General features: G+C 39.6%; 3 protein-coding genes and 2 non-coding genes across 5 annotated transcripts; 4 read left to right on the top strand and 1 right to left on the bottom strand.

The window, feature by feature from the left end:
- Positions 1–1,423: 1,423 nt before the first annotated feature.
- On the top strand, positions 1,424–2,214 carry LOC132840786 (nuclear protein 2-like). The gene is made up of 2 exons (XM_060862771.1): positions 1,424–1,751; positions 1,853–2,214. Exon 1 carries the CDS (start codon positions 1,506–1,508, stop codon positions 1,734–1,736), a length of 231 nt encoding a protein of 76 aa, XP_060718754.1. The 5' UTR covers positions 1,424–1,505; the 3' UTR covers positions 1,737–1,751; positions 1,853–2,214.
- A 1,271-nt stretch (positions 2,215–3,485) lies between these two features.
- On the bottom strand, positions 3,486–16,523 carry dhx33 (DEAH (Asp-Glu-Ala-His) box polypeptide 33). The gene is made up of 12 exons (XM_060863252.1): positions 16,190–16,523; positions 15,558–15,718; positions 15,221–15,448; positions 14,234–14,404; positions 13,714–13,899; positions 12,374–12,485; positions 11,588–11,747; positions 11,262–11,350; positions 10,731–10,858; positions 9,256–9,459; positions 6,797–6,883; positions 3,486–6,659 (listed from the first exon to the last, which is right to left on the bottom strand). The coding sequence occupies exons 1-12, from the start codon at positions 16,395–16,397 to the stop codon at positions 6,351–6,353; spliced, it is 2,043 nt and encodes a 680-aa protein (XP_060719235.1). The 5' UTR covers positions 16,398–16,523; the 3' UTR covers positions 3,486–6,350.
- A 777-nt stretch (positions 16,524–17,300) lies between these two features.
- On the top strand, positions 17,301–20,870 carry rplp0 (ribosomal protein, large, P0). The gene is made up of 8 exons (XM_060863010.1): positions 17,301–17,346; positions 17,835–17,944; positions 18,627–18,802; positions 19,127–19,214; positions 19,294–19,440; positions 19,615–19,800; positions 19,926–20,066; positions 20,641–20,870. The coding sequence occupies exons 2-8, from the start codon at positions 17,891–17,893 to the stop codon at positions 20,797–20,799; spliced, it is 951 nt and encodes a 316-aa protein (XP_060718993.1). The 5' UTR covers positions 17,301–17,346; positions 17,835–17,890; the 3' UTR covers positions 20,800–20,870.
- LOC132841441 (small nucleolar RNA SNORA63) lies at positions 18,419–18,547 on the top strand. The gene has a single exon (XR_009647913.1). It is a non-coding gene; the product is annotated as a small nucleolar RNA SNORA63 (small nucleolar RNA).
- Positions 18,874–19,002, top strand: LOC132841442 (small nucleolar RNA SNORA63). Its single transcript, XR_009647914.1, has one exon. It is a non-coding gene; the product is annotated as a small nucleolar RNA SNORA63 (small nucleolar RNA).
- Positions 20,871–20,992: the final 122 nt, after the last annotated feature.

Below are 20,992 nucleotides of genomic sequence, written 5' to 3'. Positions count from 1 at the left end.
TGCGCGTCCGCGCTCTGTGACCGACAGGGGGCGCGCGCGCCTGCGCTCTGGGTCAAACAGGTGCTCGGGTACAAAAGTTTGCAAAAGATTTTTAGCTAGAAACAAGTATAATATAGCTCAAGTTTGCAATTTAGGAGCAAAGAAGGAGCACATATTGGCCATGCAATCTGACAGAGTTATATACAATCAGTGAGAAAGACGGATATTAGAGCAGATATCTGGAGAATATCATGTAGATCACATAGACAATTAAAGTTTGGCCTTGATAAGACAACACAAATATAAATAAATAAATATATAATTACATTTATATATAGGGATATAAATGACTCCAAGATGGGGACTCGACTTGACTCGAGTCAGACTTAAGTCGCAAATTTGAGACTTGCTTGACAAATATTATATAAAGACTCAACTTGACTTTGACTTGACATTCATGACTTGAGACTTACTTGTATATAAGAGGTGGGAGTAAGTCACACATGTGCAAGTCACAAGTAAGTCTCAAGTCATGAATGTCAAGTCAAAGTCAAGTCGAGTCTTTATATAATATTTGTCAAGCAAGTCTCAAGTCTCAAATATGTGACTTAAGCCTAACTCGAGTCAAGTAATATGACTCAAGTCCAGTAATATGACTCAAGTCCCCCTTCTCTGAGATTGCATGTGTTATTTATCTTTCATATTATTTATTGCTCAGTTCTGTTCTAATAGCATAGCATAAGGACTATTAAGTAAATAAATTAAATATTACACTATATAATATTATAATTACAATTTTAGCTCAACTTCTTACTTATCATATTAAATGTAATACTCATTTATAGACTAATTACTGGACATGTAATTATAGCTTTCATATTTATTTATTGTAATGATGAAAACGCCACAAAAGACTGGAATTTATTATTTGAGCTCCAGATGAACAACTTTTCAACAATTTCAGTATAATGTTCATTGAGAACAAGTGAGAACTGGTATAAACCCAGATAACTGTTTTTTGTTGTTATTGTTGTTGTTGTTTAATCCACACTGCCACCATGTGGAGAAAATATATTCTTGCTGTATTTAACACTAGGAATTCTCTAGGTCTCTTTTTACATATTATATATATATATATATATATATATATATATATATATATATATATATATAATATATAATATGAAGTTTTCCTTTATCCCTCATCACACACAGTGTATAATTGTCTATGTTTACCTATTTCATGCACATTATCTATATTTTTATTGAATTTCCTCGTGTAGTTATACAAACAAATGTCAAAGAGAGAGAATTCAAATTCTAGTCTGATGAACGTGAGAAAGCTTTAGAGAAGTGTTGACTGTATGGGATTAAATTCCCAGCCAATCAGCGACCGCGAACGCGACCACGTGACGCGAAGGCGACTGAAAACATACATAAAGTCACGTGACATCGTCTGTGTTGTTTACGCATAGAAGTGAGCTTATTAGGGCGCGCGTGCGAGGAAAGAAAGGAAAGAAATAAACATGGCTACTGACATTGAAAGGCTGGTTTTATTCGAAGAGGCGCATTATGACCAGTATGATTATTACAACCTAGATGAATATCCCTGTCATGCAGGGGGAAAAGGAAGAACCAAGAAAGAAATCGGATTAAACACAAACCGCCATTGTCCTGCAGGACACGAGAGAAAAATCACTGAAAAACTCCGTAACAGCGAAGTGAAGAGGAGGAGAACCAAAAGCTGTTCGTCTTGAACGATGTGCAATTTGGTAAGCAAGATGCATATAAATAGCAATCTATCATATTCATGGAATGCACCTTGTCTCAACCTTTTCTTATGGTTTTGTCAATGCATATCATTTCTATGCAGACCCAGCAACTCCTACACTTGAAGATGACTTGGATCGTGGTCTAAATGTCTGTTTAAAACCCCTTTTCCTGCCTTGTTGAAACGAGAACGCGCGCACGCGCCACTGACGCACCTGAACCCACAGCGTTTTCTTGCCTCGTGAGCGCGCATCCTCGTGAGCGCGCATCCCAGATTCCGCGTGTCCGTGTCTTTGGTCACCTGTCCACTGGAGTTGGGTTGCGGCTGCGCACGAGATCGACCTTGTTTTGCTTTTGGGTGTTGGCCCTCCTTTTAAAAGCTGATTGTTGTGGTGGTGTGTTTTAATAATACGTCGTGTTGGTGTTAGAAATCACTTGAATAAAAATAAAACACTGATTTCATCATTTTTATAGGTTGAGGTTGTCTATTATTATTATTATTATTATTATTATTATTATTATTATTATTATATATATTTTTTTTATTAATACAAATGCTAGGGGTTATAACAATGCATGGCATTAACATTCATTGTCATGTATATCTGGTCTTTTCATGCTAAATAATTGACTACAATGGACATTGCACATGCATATTAACAGAAATCATACATACTTGCAGATGCAGGCATCTTGGTTACAAATGCATAATTGACTGAACCCTTGGTTTTGTCAGAATATATATTTTATAAAGAGTAGCAATGAAAAACACATGAAACAGTTGTTCTGCCACTTACACAACGATCCTCTGATGAACTATACAAAAGTTGGATTTTTAATTAGTGATCGCAGGTATATGGTAGTTTTGGATCCTCCCATGAGAGTAAACAAAAATCTCAGATTTTACATAACTGCTAATAAGTTCTTTATTTGTATAGCGGCTTTCATACGTAAAACGTATCTGAAAACGTTTCACAAGAAAATGCGGTAAATGAGATTAGAATCAAGATGAGATGAGAGAGCTTTCAGTCCCCATATGAATTAAAGCCTTGGGCAATCATGACCATGGTGCCAGTTCACTGGGATCTCCATCCTAAGACCACTTTTAATATGTGCTATTCACTGCAAACCAGAAACCTCCCATAAGGGCCAGCCCTGATTTTGACATACCCTATATGACATACCCACCTAAAAAGTGGTACAGCTCCCACATAATTTGACACACAGGGTTGGGCCTCTAGTCTCAGTTTCAGATACAAGTGTCAGGGTGATTCTAGGCCTTACTGGCACAAAGTTACAGAGGCTAGAATGGAGGATTTCATTTCCACCTGTAAAAATTTACTGTAAAATTATTAAAAAACACTACTGTAAACACATGCAAGGAGCTAATGGACAACTAAAGGTCATAGCCTTTAGCTGTCCATAAAGGGCCAGCCTTTGTCAAAGTCACTCAGATTCGTACACTTCCCATTTTTCCTGCTTGCAACATATCAATTTTGCAATATATCTTAAGCTGAGGATTCATTTGAAAGTTTTAGCTCCATAAAAGCAGAAGGCTGGTTCATTACATCTGTTCTTGTTCTTGACTTTGGAGACATTGAGGAAATCTACAGTACTTGGTGAATAATTTCGAGCATACGGAGAGAACGAATCTATACTATAACGATGGTACTAATCCATTCACTTGCACATTTATCAGTAACCTCGAAATAGAAATAAATATAAAAACATCATAAATAAGACTGTGCACTGATTTATAAAAGCACCAACACTGTCTTTTCTGAATTTAATCTCAGTTGTCATTTTAAAAACATCTGATCATATGATGAGACAGAAATGTACATCAAAATGTTCTGTTACTCAATAATGATTAAATCATTTGAATATAAAAACCCTGCTGTGGTTTGGAAAGAAACCAGTGAGGAATAGCAACATGAAAACTGGCACTAAACAAACACACTTGTACCATTAAATGAGAGGGGTTTACAAAAAACAGGCACAATTTCAGGCATAAGGATAAGAAGTTTGGTCAGTTTAATAAAGTAGTGGAGATTTTGCAAAATTTCAGAATGCAACGCATCTATACGATGCAGTTGTATCAGTTATTGCTAGACTCGACTCAGCTAATCAGCGATCGACGTGATGACAAGCACATTAGCCTTCATGGTGGTTTATGGTATTACTCTGCTTGAGCAGATGATGTGATGCTGGACAGACATAAGGAATAAAGCGCCGCTGCATCATTCTCTGTAGATAGATATAAAACAAAGGCTAAATCCTACTGGCTTCACTTTAAGATAGAAGATGGGTGGATTTGTGGGTAATGTAGGAAACATTCGACAAAGATGAAAACGTCAGTGAAGGAAGGTTAGACTAAAGCAAGCCTTTAAGGATTTCATGTTCTTTAAGAAAACAGTTTAGGCTGGATTTTTAAGACGCAAGTTTATTCTGCTGCCTTATAAGGGCATGTTTCATAAAAAAAAAAATGAAAAAATTCAAGCGTGTTTCTACAGCAATATTCTGTATGATGGAATAGAGAACACCCAGAGAATGTTAAAATAAGTCATGACTCATTTCTTGCATTTCCTGAAACTCACACACCTCCTTCCTGTGGAAAGTTCCATATTAACAGAGAAGTGGGACTGCCAAAGAAAAACCAAGTTGTTTTCGTTATGCTTTTTTTTTTTTTGCCTCTGCATGTCATTTATTTGGTAGATTATTTTTGAACAATCTTATCTATATCTTTCGGAAGGAACGTCGGGGTGCGTAAACGACGACGGACACAAAAACGAACATTGAGCATATTTGGGATGTGGAAGTGTCAAGTCATAGCTTGGGTAGTATAAACAAAAGGTCCATGCTCTATACACAATAAACAAAATCTTTTAACGTTTTCATAACTATATATTATATATTCACACTAAATATATATTTGAGGTATATTCAACATTCCAGAGAAACCTGAGTGGCCTTATTCAGTGTTAATATTACATCATGCATAGCATATCGACCGAGAAAGCACTTGTAATGTGTAACAATCTGTAGCAGGTATATCGTGTCAAGATAGAACAAGCGTGTGGACTTAAATGATATACAAATTATATACAAAGGCATGCATAGCTTAGCAAGAGTGATGCTCAGATCGAGAGAACAAAGTTGACAGCAAGAATAAAATCTACTTCAAGGAGAAACTGTGTCTCTTTGGCGCTACAACACTCTGCTGATCAGATGATTGCAATTTTATGAGGCTTTTGAGGGGGAAAAGAGGCTGAAACAAAGGATGTGGTCTTACTTGTTTAGAAAGGTTTCAGCGCTCTGAGTTTTTGAAGCTAGAGCATACAATTCTTTGGATTTTTTAGTTACAAAACCGCTTCACATAAGCGTGGACAATTTGTCGACTTATAAGGCAATGTTGAAGTAAATCAATGCAATGATCACAAAACGATTACGTTTTAAATATATGTATCGATCGTAGGAAATTAAATCGATGTAACAAATCGTATTCTAGCAGATGCAGTCGAATCGTTGCCCTATAAACCAAAACTGTATCGTGTGGAAGCCTGATCTTTACATGCATTTACTAGTAGAACGCTGTGGTTCTCTCATCCATCATTTCTTTCCTTTAAAAGCTACCAACGTATGCATACGACACGGTCATATTCTATAAAGTGTACAAAGCAACTGCGTCCTGAAATTCTAAATTTTTCTTTAGACATAAACCAGGTGTTAGCCGTTAATCGGCTAAAAAGATCCAGAGGTGTTTCACATCCCATTAATAATAAATGCCCGTATAACAGATTCAGTAGAAAAACAAAAGTTTAAAATTGTCTGAATCTTTGTGTCGAGATGTAATACGAGACATGGAATTACAGCCGTGGTTAAACACCATGTCAACATGTGGGCCTCTGCTTATGAACACACGAGTCAGCAAACTAGTTTCAGAAACAGTACGGCCGCTCAGGAGGCACGTCACGAGCCGAGGCCGTGACGTCGTTAAAGGAAACATGCAAGCATTCGTAATTCTTAAAGTAAGCTCAACTATTATGCATCCAACTAAACTGGTTGTAGAAACAGGCAAGTAGAAAAAAAGCTTCCAGTATCAAACCACTGGAGAAGCCACAAATTAGTCAAAAGCTATTGGAGGGTGTGCAAAATGCATCATTTGTACAAAGAACAGCAAAACTTTTTTTTTTTAGGAAATTTCATTTCTAAAAGTTTAATCAACTCTTCATGTTTTCTACTCTATAAAGAGAAGTACGTTCAGCGTTGCCTTATCCGTTGTCCAACGGTTGGGCTTTAGAGGAGAAAACAAGTGGAAGGTGACCGACCGACTCGCCCGTCAACATGTAGCTGAATGAGTCAGGATTTCTGATATCTTGGACAGTCGTCCGTGGGTAATCGTCAAACCCCCCAAACACCCTGTCCAATGTTCTCACTTATAACATCAGCAGAACAAAAAAAAAAAAATACAAAGCTTCTCGGATGAACAGCGAAGCATCTTCAAGCCCAGTCAAGCTGACCTACTGCTGCTATCGATTCCAACATAGTCTGGATGTTCATGCCATTTGCTGTTAAACTTGAAAAAGCACCCCAGAGGTGTACTAGCTCTTCACTGTGTGGAGTTTACGCCGGAAATACTCCGGCGCGGTTTCCTGTAGCCAGTCGGCGTCCACCAGGCACAGGTCCCGCATGTAGCAGCGTGACGTATGCAGGAGCTCGTTGAACACCACGTAGGCCGGCTTGGCCTGGAAAAGGACGGAGGACGGGTGGATGGCGACAGTCTGGTGGGTGTCCAGAGCCATATAGGTGCCGTCTGGCTGTAGCTCAGCGGCGTTGGCGAACATGCCGTGTGCCAGGCAGCGCCGCACGTTAGCCAGTTCAGACAGCGAGGATTCTAGCTTCAGTCCAAGCTTTAAAACGGAACAAAAAAAAAAAAAAACATCTTGCTTTCATCATGTTTCCTGGTTAGTTTATCACATAATATAAATCTTCTAAGAGAACAGAAAAAATGTCTACAAAATGTTAATAGTATTGAATCATTCGTTACCTTTAGGCAAATGTCCCTCAGCTGAGCTCGGACTTCAGCAACCAGTCCCATGTTTCTGCTGTTTACAAAGTTCTCCCTACACCACTCCTGTATCAGAGAGCACCACCAAAACACAAAGACTGACTTTATGTAAGCTAAAAACATTTGAGTTCAGTTTGCTGGATAATGTTTTCTACAATTTTAGTCCATTTACAGGTTCATCTCCCATAAAAGTGACTCTAGGTGTTTAATTCTCTTTACCAGAGGTTAAAGTGTTCAGCATTGAATGTCTTAGCCCTATTTGGACAGGATTAGTTTTACGTGGGGACGTGGAGTAATGCAATTTTACCTCAGGACGTCTGTAATATTAATTGGCCAATTCGCACGGGACAAGACATCTCAGTAAAACTAGCAGAAGTGGGAGGTGTAACTCACTTTACGCACCACAGTAACCTCCTTGTCGTCATGTGTGTATGACGTTGCTTCCTGTTATCACGTACGCAAACAGACAACATGGCGCCTCCATGCTTGCAAAACGCGCCAAAAACTACTTTTAAACAGGAAATGACGGAATTTTACCGTACATATTTAGAGCGGGTCTATTCGGACGGGATTAGTATTACCTGAGGTAATTTTTCAGGACCTTTTTACAGAAGGTAAAAGTCGCTGTAATCTTTACTGACATTGTCCGTAATGATTACCGAGATGGCACATTCGGACGGGACTAAAATCACAGAGAAGCTCGGGTAATAATTACTTTACCCCCACATCCCCACGTAAAACTAATCCCGTCCGAATAGGGCTTTTGTCATGTCCCACTTCACAGTGGTGATTAATGAAAACAGACATGGCTTTAAAAATCTGTAGTTTCTCATAAGTATTTCTGTTTTTAACCCAACCTATGAGTGGCTATATATTCATCAAAAAGTTACCAAAACAACAATTTTTTTTTTCACCCCACAAAAATGTTTTTATCTTCAAAGTAAAAGATGATATCGAACTAATTTCTGCTGTCTGAGATGCCCCAAGTGTTTGTAAATAAAACTCTTACATTTCTTTTAAAAACACCTCACAATGAAAGCCAACAGAATCATTTTATATATCAGACTTACACCAATACAATAATTCATTTGCCTTCCTTCTTTTTTATGGAGTCACCTATGCCCCTTTTCCACCGAGGCAGTTTGAGTGCTGGGTCGGAGCCTAATTTATAACCAGTTCTTTCTTTTTCGACAGCCAAAGCACCGGCTCTGAACCAGGAAAAGTGGTTCTTAAAGTAGCACCAAAACGTTGCTGGTCTACACTTAAGAACTGCTTGTGTCAGGGGCTGTGGGCGGAGCTAATGTTTAATTTTATAATAATAAAATTTAATAATATACCTTCAGTATTAGTGATGCTCCGACTGATCGGCCACCGGGGCAGCATACAACGCAGTATGAGAGTTACCTGTTAGGAGTTCTTTTTAAGTGTGTGCTACTAATTATTATTGTATTTATTGCATTTTTATTAGTCTTTTATTTAGTTTTTATTTATTTATTTTATTATTATTTTATGCTTTTTAGTTCTATTGTTTATTTTATATTGTTTGTACAGCACTTTGGTGAACACCTGCTGTTTTTAAAAGGTGCTCTATAAATAAACTTTGATTTGATTTGATTTGATCACGATCGGCCGATATTGGCTAAAAATAGCCTGATCGGCGAACCCCAAAAGCGCCGATCAAAAAAGCCGATCACGTGACGTAAATTACTCGCGCGACTTTTTCACACGTGCATCATGCACGGCGCACAGGTAAACAGCAGAGCGGAGCTTACAAGTGACATCATGAGTTCTCCCGTCTGGAAGTTTTTCAAAGTGTCCGATAAAGACGTAAAGTTAGCCGTTTGCAATGTATGTCGTGATGAAATCCCTCGAGGTGGAAGCAAGCAACGGCATTTTAATACCACTAACATGATTAGGCACCTTAGAACACGCCATACAACTGAATATGCCGAGTATGAGAAACTAAACCAGCCGAAGCCAACAACATCCCCATCCCTCAACCAGCCAACTGTGAGTGATGCATTTAAACTAGTAGTGATGTGAGTGTGACTGATGCCTTTTATGATTGAGACCTGAAGGATTTTGTACTCTGTGTTAGTAGGCCGAGGTCCAGCACGTTTTGGTTTGAAACATTTTGTGGCCAATTGTTTAATTTTAATATATTAAAAATTTTATTTACATTTTATTTACATTTTACAAGTAGCCTGGGCCTATGTAACCTCATACCATCCCAAGTTCATCTGGTTGGTAATTATCTGCTTGGCCTCCTTGTTTCTCTGCCTTGTTATTTAGAAAGGATGGCATTGGCTTACAGTAGCTTTCATTATTTTATTTTTTGGATCTGATGTTGGTTCCTACATCAAACTGTACCTATGAGGTGGCCCGACAAAGTACATGCGTCTAATCAGTTAAACTCCTGAAAGAACACCAGGTCCTACCTTATTTCCACTAACTTTCTTGAAGGCTCTGTAGATGTTCAGCAGGGTCACGTGGTCTCCTTCGCTGGAGATGAATTTTTTGCGCACGGCAAGCACCTCGTCTCGACGGGCAGGAGGGTTGTAGAGCACGGAGTCCACGGAGAGCAGAGACACGATGGTCAGAATCTCCTCAGTACAGGAAAAGTCTGGAGAAATCAGGATGGTCTACAAAACAGTGTTAAACATATATAAAATCACACGACCAACTACAAGCATAACATAAGGAACTGACTGGTTTTTTCCCCCTCAATCAGATCTTACAGTAGTGGAGCCAAACTCAAAGGAACAGAACGCACCTCTAGCTGGACGCAAAGTGCCCAAAGGAGTCAATATGGATATTAAAAATGTACAGAAATTGATTACAGATTCCTCTCTAAATCTTGGGACAAGCAGGTAGAACTAAATAAGACAACAATTATAATCTAATATAAAGTCCTACCATGAATCTGGGCTTAAAACCGTGGCTTCTGAAAACATCATCATCATCATCAACCACCATTTGCATTTTAATCATTTGCATATAAAGTTATTTTCAAAGTCTGCTTGGACTCTGTAGATTGTCACTATTCAATTCTTCATCTTCTCGCTGAGGATTGATACCCTGAAGATCCGCGAAACGTTTACGACTCAGTCTCGTCCTGGTTCAGTGGATAAACTCACCTGGATTCTGTAGATGTGTAATAAAAGAGCTGCTGTTGACTATGATGACTATAATGACTCCTCGCCCCTGATCCATTCAACACGCTTTATAATTTACAGAAGAATTAAGATTTATAACCTCTATTACTACCTCCTTCTTCTTCTATGGGGTCACCCAGAAGACTATGGGTTCCGTGTCGTCTCAGAAAGTTTTCCCTTTGCCACGATCCCGTTCGGTTTGCTCATTTAAGACTTATTACTAAATCTCTATCTGCATAATGACATCGATTTTGTGTCTTTACTGTTAAAAGTGCTAAACAAATAAGTGTAAATTTAAGTGAGTTCACTATACAACTTGTACATGGATATAAAGTCACACCACACTAGTGTAAAAAGCTGTAGAATTCCTAATTGGGTTAGATTTTAATTCAAAAGGAACGCCGTAAATGATACCACAAGACTAGTCTTTTTAGTTATTAATTATAGTTATTAATTAGTTATTAGTAAAATAGTTATTACTAGTTATTAATTATATGTCAGAAATACATTAAAAATAACAAGAAGGATGCAACTGAAGAAAAACTTCAGGCATTGGGCCTTGCAGTGATCAAAATCGAATCTTCTAGATAAAATGCTAATTCCACATAAATTGAACAAACATTCAGCTACTTGTTCTTGAGATTTAGCACTATAGAGATTCTTGGACAGAGACGCAGTCGAACAACAAAATAACTCCACCACTGACTGTGTGGGAGAGGCATAAATTAGCTTGCTACAAGAGACTAATCCCAACTTACTTTAGCAAATCGAGGTTCCAGGGGAAAGCAGGCCATCTTTTTGCCAAGAGTAGTGAGGAAAACATGATCATCCTTCCTCTCCACAGCTCCGAGGAGATCCAGCTGCTCCACAGCCATCCGCATCGACTCTGTTCAACGACACAAGCGTCAATATCGCTGCGCACGCAAGACGTATTGTTACAGAATAACGTTGCAGAAAAATAATAAGTATTATTATAGTCATTTATAATGTTTCAGAATTTAATGTATGTAATTGATTCGTAAATAAATCGTCAACGGTCATAATTACGCTAAATGTTATCATCAGTTAAAAACAATAATTACTCGACTAACCATAAGGGCTAAAATGTAGTAGCAAGTATTAATTTAAATCATTTTAAAAATCCATGTTTTTCAATTAAAAATACACTACAAAATTCATTTATAAAAATGAATCCAGTTATTTTTTTGTCGATTCAATTTTGCTCAATGTCACAAAGGGTGCCAATAGTTTTTTTTTATATATATATATGAATCCCATCTGGCTCTTACCAGGTGATGGCTTGGACATGAAGTCAAATTTGAGGACATCAGGAACACCCAGAGCCAACAGTTGGAGTATGACACCAGCCAGATTACATCTATAGAGCAGACATATAGAGGGACAGGACAGGCAAATAATGACACATTATAAGCGTCATTATAAATTATATTACATATGATAAAAAAAAATCACGTCAGCAAGAATGCATTGATGCAAAAGGTTCCAGTTTGATCATTTAGCTCGGACTGATTATATATTCGTAAAATATACGAAAGTCTACTTCTGAATGAAGCGACTTCAATAGAAAGACTGCACAATCTCTACTGCGCCGTACCGTTGTATTTCAGGTACGGTCATGTTTACGAGGTTGTCAAACTCATCTTCAGTGTAGAGGCGGTAACAGGAGCCGGAGTCCTCTCTCCCTGCCCTGCCTGCCCGCTGCCAGGCCTGCGCTTTGGAAACCCGCTGCACGGCTAACACCTCCAGACCGCTGTCTGACGATACAGAAGACAAAAACAGTAAATCACATGAACTAGGCACATCTATGTTTGCACATGCAATCGATATTTCTTTTTTTAGGGGAGTTTTAGACCATAAGTATATCAATCTAGTATGTATAAATAGTGTATTAAATACCAATCAAAGCTGAAATAAGATGATTCCAAAGAATCAACATTCATATGAATATTTACTACTCGTTACTCTATAAAATTAGTGTATATTAAGCTTCTTATCCAAAGTGAAAAAGAGAGCACAGCTCCACCACATGGCGTTAGATGGTATTGCAATCACTCAGAACTATATAAATCCACAGAAGGAAAATTAATTACATTACAATTACAAGAGGAAATGCAAGTTTCTGGTTTTCTACTGGTGTGATTTGTTGGTTGTAAATAAACATCTATTAGGCGTGTAACTAATTTATTCTATCTATATGATCTTAATGCTCCAGATATCCATATTTGGATTTAATTACGCAATGGGTGTGGCCTAAATAAAAAAAAGTGGGCGTGTCCATTATTTGAAACTGAATTCCTGGAGAGACTGATTATCTTGTCTTTTTCAAAAATTAAAGCCAAGAGTTTAATACTGTTTCTATGATGGACAGCAGAGCTCTCACCTGGGTTATACCGCTTCGCCTTCACCATTCCTGTATCAATGACGTATTTAATTCCAGAAATAGTTATGGATGTCTCGGCGATGTTGGTTGACAGGATGACCTTTCGGCAACCCTGATACGCAGATAAGGGGGGGAGAGAGAGCGAGAGAGAGCAAGAGAGAGACAGTGTAAGAGAGCGAAAGACAGAGAGAGGGAGAGAGTGCAAGAGAAAGAGACAGCGAGAGGGAGACAGGGAGAGAGAGGGGAGCAAGAGAAAGTGTGAGAGAGAAAGTGAGAGAGAGCGAGAGAGCAAGAGAGTGAGAGAGTAAGAGAGCAAGAGAAAGAGAGAGAGAGTGACAGTGAGGGGGAGAGACAGTGAGAGAGAGAGAGAGAGAGAGAGAGAGAGAGAGAGAGAGAGAGAGCGAGAGACAGTGAGAGAGAGGGAGAGAGAGCGCGAGAGAGTGAGAGAGAGCGCGAGAGAGTGAGAGAGAGCGCGAGAGACAGTAAGAGAGCACGAGAGCGTGAGAGACAGTGAGAGAGCGCGAGAGACAGTGAGAGAGAGAGAGCGTGAGAGACAGTGAGAGAGAGAGTGCGCGAGAGACAGTGAGAGAGAGAGAGAGCGCGAGAGACAGTGAGAGAGAGAGAGAGAGAGCGCGAGAGACAGTGAGAGAGAGAGAGAGCGCGAGAGACAGTGAGAGAGAGAGAGAGCGCGAGAGACAGTGAGCGAGAGAGAGAGCGCGAGAGACAGTGAGCGAGAGAGAGAGCGAGAGAGACAGTGAGCGAGAGAGAGAGCGAGAGAGAGAGCGAGAGAGAGAGAGAGCGAGAGAGACAGTGAGCGAGAGAGAGAGCGAGAGAGACAGTGAGCGAGAGAGAGAGCGAGAGAGACAGTGAGCGAGAGAGAGCGAGAGAGACAGTGAGCGAGAGAGAGCGAGAGAGACAGTGAGCGAGAGAGAGCGAGAGACAGAGAGCGAGAGACAGCGAGAGAGAGAGAGCGAGAGACAGCGAGAGAGAGAGAGAGCGAGAGACAGCGAGAGAGAGAGAGAGCGAGAGACAGCGAGAGAGAGAGAGCGAGAGACAGCGAGAGAGAGAGAGCGAGAGACAGCGAGAGAGAGAGAGCGAGAGACAGCGAGAGAGAGAGAGCGAGAGACAGCGAGAGAGAGAGAGCGCGAGAGACAGTGAGAGAGAGAGAGAGCACGAGACAGTGAGAGAGACAGTGGGGATGTTAATACATATGAAGAATCTTTTTGTTTCAGGGTCAGGGTTTACTTCCTATTATTTTTCTGCATTGAATAGTTTAACATAAAATGTAGGCACAAGAAAACAAAAAATATTACAAATATGAGCAACCATCAACAGGGTACCTTAGGTGCAGGTTGAAAGACCCTGAGTTGCTGGGCAGGAGGAAGTGATGCGTACAGCGGGATCACAATCATGGGCCCGCAGGTTTCAGGCAGGTGTTTAGCGATGTCTCGACACGTACGAGCCAGCGCTTCAATCTCCTCCTGTCCCGTCATGAACACCAGGATGTCATGGGACAGAGGAGCTTCCTGCACAGCCAACGATACTTGTTAGGGACACCAGATATCACAAGAAATACAAATATATACGCATCATCTCTGTATTATGATAAAAACGACATTAAACGCGAGATAAACAGAACCTTTAAGAAAAATCCGCAGCTTGTAACGGAAACGTTAAACGTATCCAGGTGGTGTTTCATCACCAGAGTAAATATCGGTTAAGGATACAGTCTGTAGCTAAAGAGTCACAGGATCTACAGATTGTACAATGTTGGGATATGTGAAGAACAAATGTCACTGTGCTGTAATGTATACGTAACAAAATGAAGTATTCTATTCTATATACGAGAAAGCGACTAACCTGATGAATCTGAAAGATAGACACCAGCGCTGCGTGTAAGTAATCAGACTGCGGCTGCTTGGTATAATAGATCTGAATCGGGTGCTGGCGACCCTCCAGGTACAACACAGGAGCCTTATTAAAATACTGAGAGAACAGATCCACGTCCATGGTGGCGGACATCACGATGACCTGGAGGTAGAAAACACATGAGCAATGAACTTTTTTTTTTTTTTTTATTGCTGAGCAAGCTGATGTCATTTACACTGAAAAAAAAAAAAAAAAAAAAAAAACACATCTTAGCAAATAAACTAAAATATAAGACATTTTTTTCTCTTCTGTTTCCTACACTTATTTCTATTTTATACTTAGTTCAGCCCTGGAAGAGACTCCACTGGCAAGCAATTTAGCTCATTTTAAACAATTAGAAAGATTTTCTAGAAAATAAATAAATAAAATAGAAAATATAAATAAGTTTGACAACATATAGATTTAACAACATTCAGTACATTTAAAAAAAAATTGCAGTGCTGATATTGTAGTTTTTAATTTCACAAATTAGTTTTCCTTGTTTTTGACGTGTAACAATATTTTTATAGGCATCAAATAAAAGTATACAGTGGCTGTTTAAATGGTTACAAAATTATGCATATATAAAAATTTATAAGTTTTGAATATTTTAAGAAATATATATTTTATATAAAATTGTTGCACATTGTCGATAAATTGTTTTCTCGGCTTGTGATGTATACCGTAATGCGTATTTTGACAATCACAATCATACACAGTACTTTCATGTAGTGCAATGAATTTTCTGTTTTCCACGTCATAAAAAATAGAAATCAGAATATAATTTATAAAAATAGCCTAGAATAATTACAATAACAACAGAGTTTAATTATATATGTATATACACATAGATGTAAATCAGTGGTAGAACAGTGTAACTAGTATGATATTTTTTATATTGCTCACCCTATATTATTGACCCCATTATTCATCGCTCACCTTCAGAGGGATCTTACTCAGCTCTTTGCGTTTGCGCTGAGCGATCTTGACCACGCCAAAGAGGACATCAGTGTGGACGGTTCGCTCGTGAGCTTCATCAAGGATCACAACCGTGTAGCGCAAAAGCAGAGGGTCTCCGATCGCCTCTCTCAGCAGCATGCCATCAGTCATAAACTTCAGCTTGGTTTCCAGGGACGTCACGTCCTCGAATCGTACCGTGTAGCCCACCTGTGGAAATGTTGAAGTTGTAAAGGGTTTGAGAAAAATCAATAGGTACCAACAGTATGAATATCATCACACAGTTTCGAAACATTCCGTAAAAGGTTTCGCAACCCACCAGTTTTCCAAGATGAGTTCGCTTTTCCTCAGCCACTCGTCCCGCCAGCGAGATAGCAGCCACACGCCGAGGCTGAGTGACCGCAATGATGCCCTGCCGGCCGATGCCTGCTTCGAAGAGGTACTGTGGTACCTGTGTTGTTTTTCCCGAGCCTGTCTCTCCTAGAGAATTGAGCAAACAGGTCATCAGGAAGTGGGGTCATTTGTAAGGGCTCTGGGTTCAGTCTTTTCTTTTCTCCTACCAATTCATACTGCTTGGGTTATGTCAGAATTACAGTACTGATCAGAGCTCGTCATCCCCTTGGTCTCAGAACTGAATCTTTTCTACGTCTGCTACACAAACAACGCTAATCATTCACTAGTTTGTAAAAAGAAATCTACACTACACAACATTATGCATTCAACAGCAGAAAAAGGCATGGTTAAGTAAGTGTTAATGAACAAAAAAAATAGCTATAAACACCATCTCACAAATTCACCATTGACTCAAGTGATCTCCTGGTTGTTGCCCTTTAATATCACTGCATTACAACAGATTTCAGATGTTGTTATCATTTCTGTAGCAAGGAAAATATCAAATGCTGATGTCTGTGTACAAGATCTAAACATCACCTAGACATTGTGGAAACTTACCAATTAACACAGCATTGTGCAGCTGTCTGAGCTGATCGAGGAGCTGAGACTTGGCCTGGTAAATAGGAAGCTGTTTTCTTTGCACGTCTATTGGACTGGGTGCATTTCCCTTCTTTGGGAGCAGCATTCCAGGATTCTTGTTTGCTGGGAAAAACGGGGAGCCCGGCTTAAATTTCTTAGCCGGTGGAGGATCAGGGTCGTGTGGCATGATCCAGAAGAAGCGTCGATCTGTTATTATTCGCCAGGGGGAACCGTGAGAGGTTGAAGCTAATCTAATCTCTCACATGGCTCACACACCGACGTCGCACGGAATTGACGTAAGAGCTAGGCGACGCCTCGTTGGCGACAGAGTCGATTCCTTTAGTTCATTAAAGGCTGTAAGAGTCGACTCGGATGAAACCTGACTTGTTCACGTTGTGTCTTAAATGTAAGAAAAGATGACAGGATACACGGAAATCAGTCTTTTTTTTTATTGCGGTATAGACACAGAGGCATAACAATAGAAATGCAGGGATTCTTATTTTCCGTGTTTCATATTTTGCTGATTTTGTTATTTGTTTATTAGAAGATCACATTTTATTCTGTTCTATTGAGAGAAGAGGAAAAATCTCTGCTCAAAAAGATCAAAAACTGAATAGGGAAAAATCAACGAAAAATATTTAGTTTATAAAATAAGCAAGGAATCTGTTGTGAGCCGAAAGAGTCGACTCTTATTAGTTACCCGAGTCGTATGAAATGATTCATTAAAAAAAAAAAACGGAATAAAAAAAAAAAAACAGACTTCAAAATCGAGTACAGTGGCTTTTTAGGCTTTTTTTCCCCACCATGTATAACAGATTAATTCACAACACTTTTATTCATTTAATCCGTAACAGATTCACCCTCAGTAAAAACGTTATCCTGGTCAGGGATGTATTTATATATAATTTATATACATTTTATTTACGTTGCCCATTTTAAAATAAAACTATTTGTAACATGTAAGATGGCGCCTTCCATTTATTTCACTTGTGTTGAATGCGCAGAAGCGGTAAAAAAGATAGGCGTGGGACAATATGATTGACAGCATTTCTGACCAATCAGCAACAGGATTCGTGCTCTATAATACCGCTTGATTTCTGCTCCCGGTCTCTTTCTTTCACGCGCCCCTACTTGAGGTGAGCTGCGCTCTGTTACAGCATTAGGTTTTGCTATTTTTCTCCTTTTTACCAAGAATTAAATATCCGTCTATACGCGGAATACATAGGAAAAGAGTCTATTCAACGATTCGCCATAGTTATAGATAAAAAAAAGCCTGAAGTTTGTAGTTGCCCGGAGTTAGCTTGTTAGCATTTTAGCCTGCTAGCTTGTTAGCTAAAGGCCTCTCGGCGCCATATTGGATAGTTAACGAGGTTTGCGCCATGTGTTCGACAGGATTAAGTGTTCACTCGGGCAGTTTTATTATATAATCAATATTTTTTTAATCTAAACTTTTTAGTAGTAAAAAACAACTTTTTATTTTTGTAGTGAGACCTGTGGGGGGAAGATTAAAAAAACGACCTCGTGCTAATGGCTAACTTTGCTAATGTGTTATTTCTTAGATGGTGGTTAATTAAGTTTTTTTTTTCTGTCAAATCAGATTTATTTATTTTTTTTTCTCTTTAAGATAAATCACCTTGTCTTTAAACCGGCTCTTAACCGATCCTTGGAAGCACTGCAAAGATGCCCAGGGAAGACAGGGCCACGTGGAAGTCCAACTACTTCTTAAAAATCATTGTAAGTTTATTATTGTAAGTCCTTTTACGTTTTTTTTCCCCTTCTGTGCCGTTTGTATTGTTACCGTTTGTATTGCTGGCGTTCAGCGTCATTCATGTAGGATTAAAAAGCTTTAATTACCTTGATGTGAATAAGCTCAATTTAAAAACAGGACACCAGAATAAAGACCCTTGTTTTGTTACTCCTCTCAGTTGGTCACTTAATCAATACTTATTTTACTAATTTCTAATAACAGTTCACTCCAGGAAGCAGGTGTATTTCCTTATTTTAGAATAAAAGGAAAAGGTCTTTTTTTTGTCTCCCCCCTGTTGATTCTTAGCTATTGGTACAACTTCAGTTTTGTTTTTTGTTTTCTATTAAAAGGAAGTCTTGGCTTGTCATCATGTTTAATTCCTAGTTCTTTAGACATGGAAGACTAGGATTTTTCTTTAAGCCTAAACCTTTAAGTGTAAACTACTTGTTGGTTCAAACTGACTGCAGGATCAGTTACGAATCAGCTGTTGCAGTGCTGATTGGTCGTTCCCCCTGCACAAATTAATTTGTTTCTTACTATCCCTGCCTGTCTGCATCCCTCAGCCGGCAGGGACGCTTAGTCTCAAACATTGCACTAGAAGTGTATGCAGAACTGTATTTAATACCTGAGGAATCCTCACCATTCTCACTTTTGCTTTCTTGTTCACAGCAACTGCTGAATGACTACCCAAAATGCTTCATCGTGGGCGCAGACAACGTCGGCTCCAAGCAGATGCAGACCATTCGTCTGTCCCTGCGGGGCAAGGCAGTCGTGCTTATGGGCAAGAACACCATGATGCGCAAGGCTATCCGTGGCCACCTGGAAAACAACCCTGCTCTGGAGAAGTATGTCTTCCTAAATGGGTCTTTTATAGGTTCTTTACTTGTTGAGCCATACTTATTGGCAACTGCTGACTTTGCAGGATCAGTTACGAATCAGCTGTTTCAGTGCTGATTGGTCGTTCCCCCTGCGCAAATCAATCTGTTTCTTACTATCCCTGCCTGTCTGCATCCCACAGCTTGCAGGGACGCTTAGTTTCAAACATTGCATCTTTATGCTGGAAGTCTATAAGCATGTTTTTGATGTCTGAGTAAACATAGGCTGACTTTTTTTTTTTTTTTTTTTCTTCTTTTTTTTTTCTTTTTTTTTTTTTTTCCTATTTTAAACAGGCTGCTTCCTCATATCCGAGGAAATGTGGGCTTTGTCTTCACAAAGGAAGACCTGGCTGAGGTCAGGGACCTGCTGCTGGCTAATAAGGTAAATTTATTTCCGATTTTTAAAAAAAAATGTATATATTTCAATGTATGTATAGTTTTACAAGTCATCATCTCTCTAGGTGCCAGCTGCTGCCCGTGCTGGTGCAATTGCTCCCTGTGAGGTAACTGTGCCTGCTCAGAACACTGGGTTGGGTCCCGAGAAGACCTCCTTCTTCCAGGCTTTGGGTATCACCACCAAAATCTCCAGAGGAACCATTGAAATTCTGGTAAGTCAAGAAAAGTTGGATCCTGGGCAGAACTTTCTGCCATGGTGTTTACATTTGATTAAAGGGCACATTAGTTGAATTGTTGGGTCATTTTGTAGGTTTAAATGCATTGATGGTGGGTGGGTGTGTGTCACATACAATATATATAATCTAACGCTCGTCTTCTCTTTCCAGAGTGATGTGCAACTGATCAGGCCTGGAGATAAGGTGGGTGCCAGCGAGGCCACGCTGCTTAACATGCTGAACATCTCGCCCTTTTCCTACGGGTTGATCATCCAGCAGGTCTATGACAACGGCAGTGTCTACAGCCCTGAGGTGCTGGACATCACTGAAGATGCCCTGCACAAGAGGTTCCTGGAGGTGAGTTGTTTCTTTTCATATGCAGAAGTTGCTTTGCCTTGTATTAAAAAAAATTATACTCATTATATTCCTTTCTGAATTTGTTGGTTTTCGTTTACCACATTAACACTTTTTGTTTGTTTTAGGGTGTGAGGAACATCGCCAGTGTGTGTCTGCAGATTGGCTACCCCACTCTTGCTTCTATCCCTCATTCTGTCATCAATGGATACAAGAGGGTTCTGGCTGTTGCTGTGGAGACAGACTACTCCTTCCCTCTGGCTGATAAGGTAAAGTACTCTGCTTTTGGGTGGGCATCTCTCCTGGTTAGGCTGTTCTGTCGTTGCCCCTGCAAACAGATGCTAGGCTTTGGACACCATGTCCACTTAATGGGTACACAAAGGCTTTTGTGTAGATTTTTCTACAAAATAACCCTGAATTGGTCTGTTCATCCATTGAAACCTTTGCTCTTTCAATTTATAACCACTAGGGTTTGTGCTGCAATAAGGTTAACAGATTTGGCTGTACAGTAAAATAAGAGTAACTGCAGTTTCATAACTCCCCACCAGTGCTGTTGGATGAGAGGTCGTGCAATTTCCACACATAATATGCTGGTACCTCACAGTAATGTCACTTAAGTGTATACTTGAAGGGGTCCCATTTGGAACATCGCTTCTGTTTGCTTGTACAAACTTGGGTGCATTTGATCAAGTGCAAAAGCCGTTTGAAATTAAGACAGAATGGAAAATCAAATTCTTTTAAATGGAACTTTTTTTGGACCAAGTTTGGAAACTGTCTTTGTTTAAACATGGTGCTGTGTAGGTTTCACAATGTAACCTGATTTGTTTCCTGCAATCTCTCCAGGTGAAGGCCTTCCTGGCTGATCCATCTGCCTTTGCTGTGGCCGCAGCTCCAGCTGTTGCAGCCGCTGCTCCTGCTGCTGCACCTGCAGCTGCTGCAGAACCGGCCAAGGAGGAGTCCGAGGAGTCTGATGAGGACATGGGCTTTGGCCTGTTCGACTAAGAAAAAAAAAAAAGCAGTGATTATCATAAACCTGCTTGATTTCGAAGATCAATAAAAGAATTTGAAACTGATTTAAGGTTTTTGTGTGATCTGTGTATGATTCAAAATGGTCCAGATGATGTGTGACGTGTGTCTTGGTAGGATTGTCCATAAATCAAATATGAAAAAGGAAGCAGAATGTCTGCAGTTTAGT

Source organism: Tachysurus vachellii, chromosome 26 (assembly GCF_030014155.1).
Source record: "Tachysurus vachellii isolate PV-2020 chromosome 26, HZAU_Pvac_v1, whole genome shotgun sequence".
Taxonomy (NCBI): Eukaryota; Metazoa; Chordata; class Actinopteri; order Siluriformes; family Bagridae; genus Tachysurus; species Tachysurus vachellii.
The sequence above is the reverse complement of the archived record's forward strand: the minus strand, read 5'-3'. Positions and strand labels throughout refer to the sequence as shown.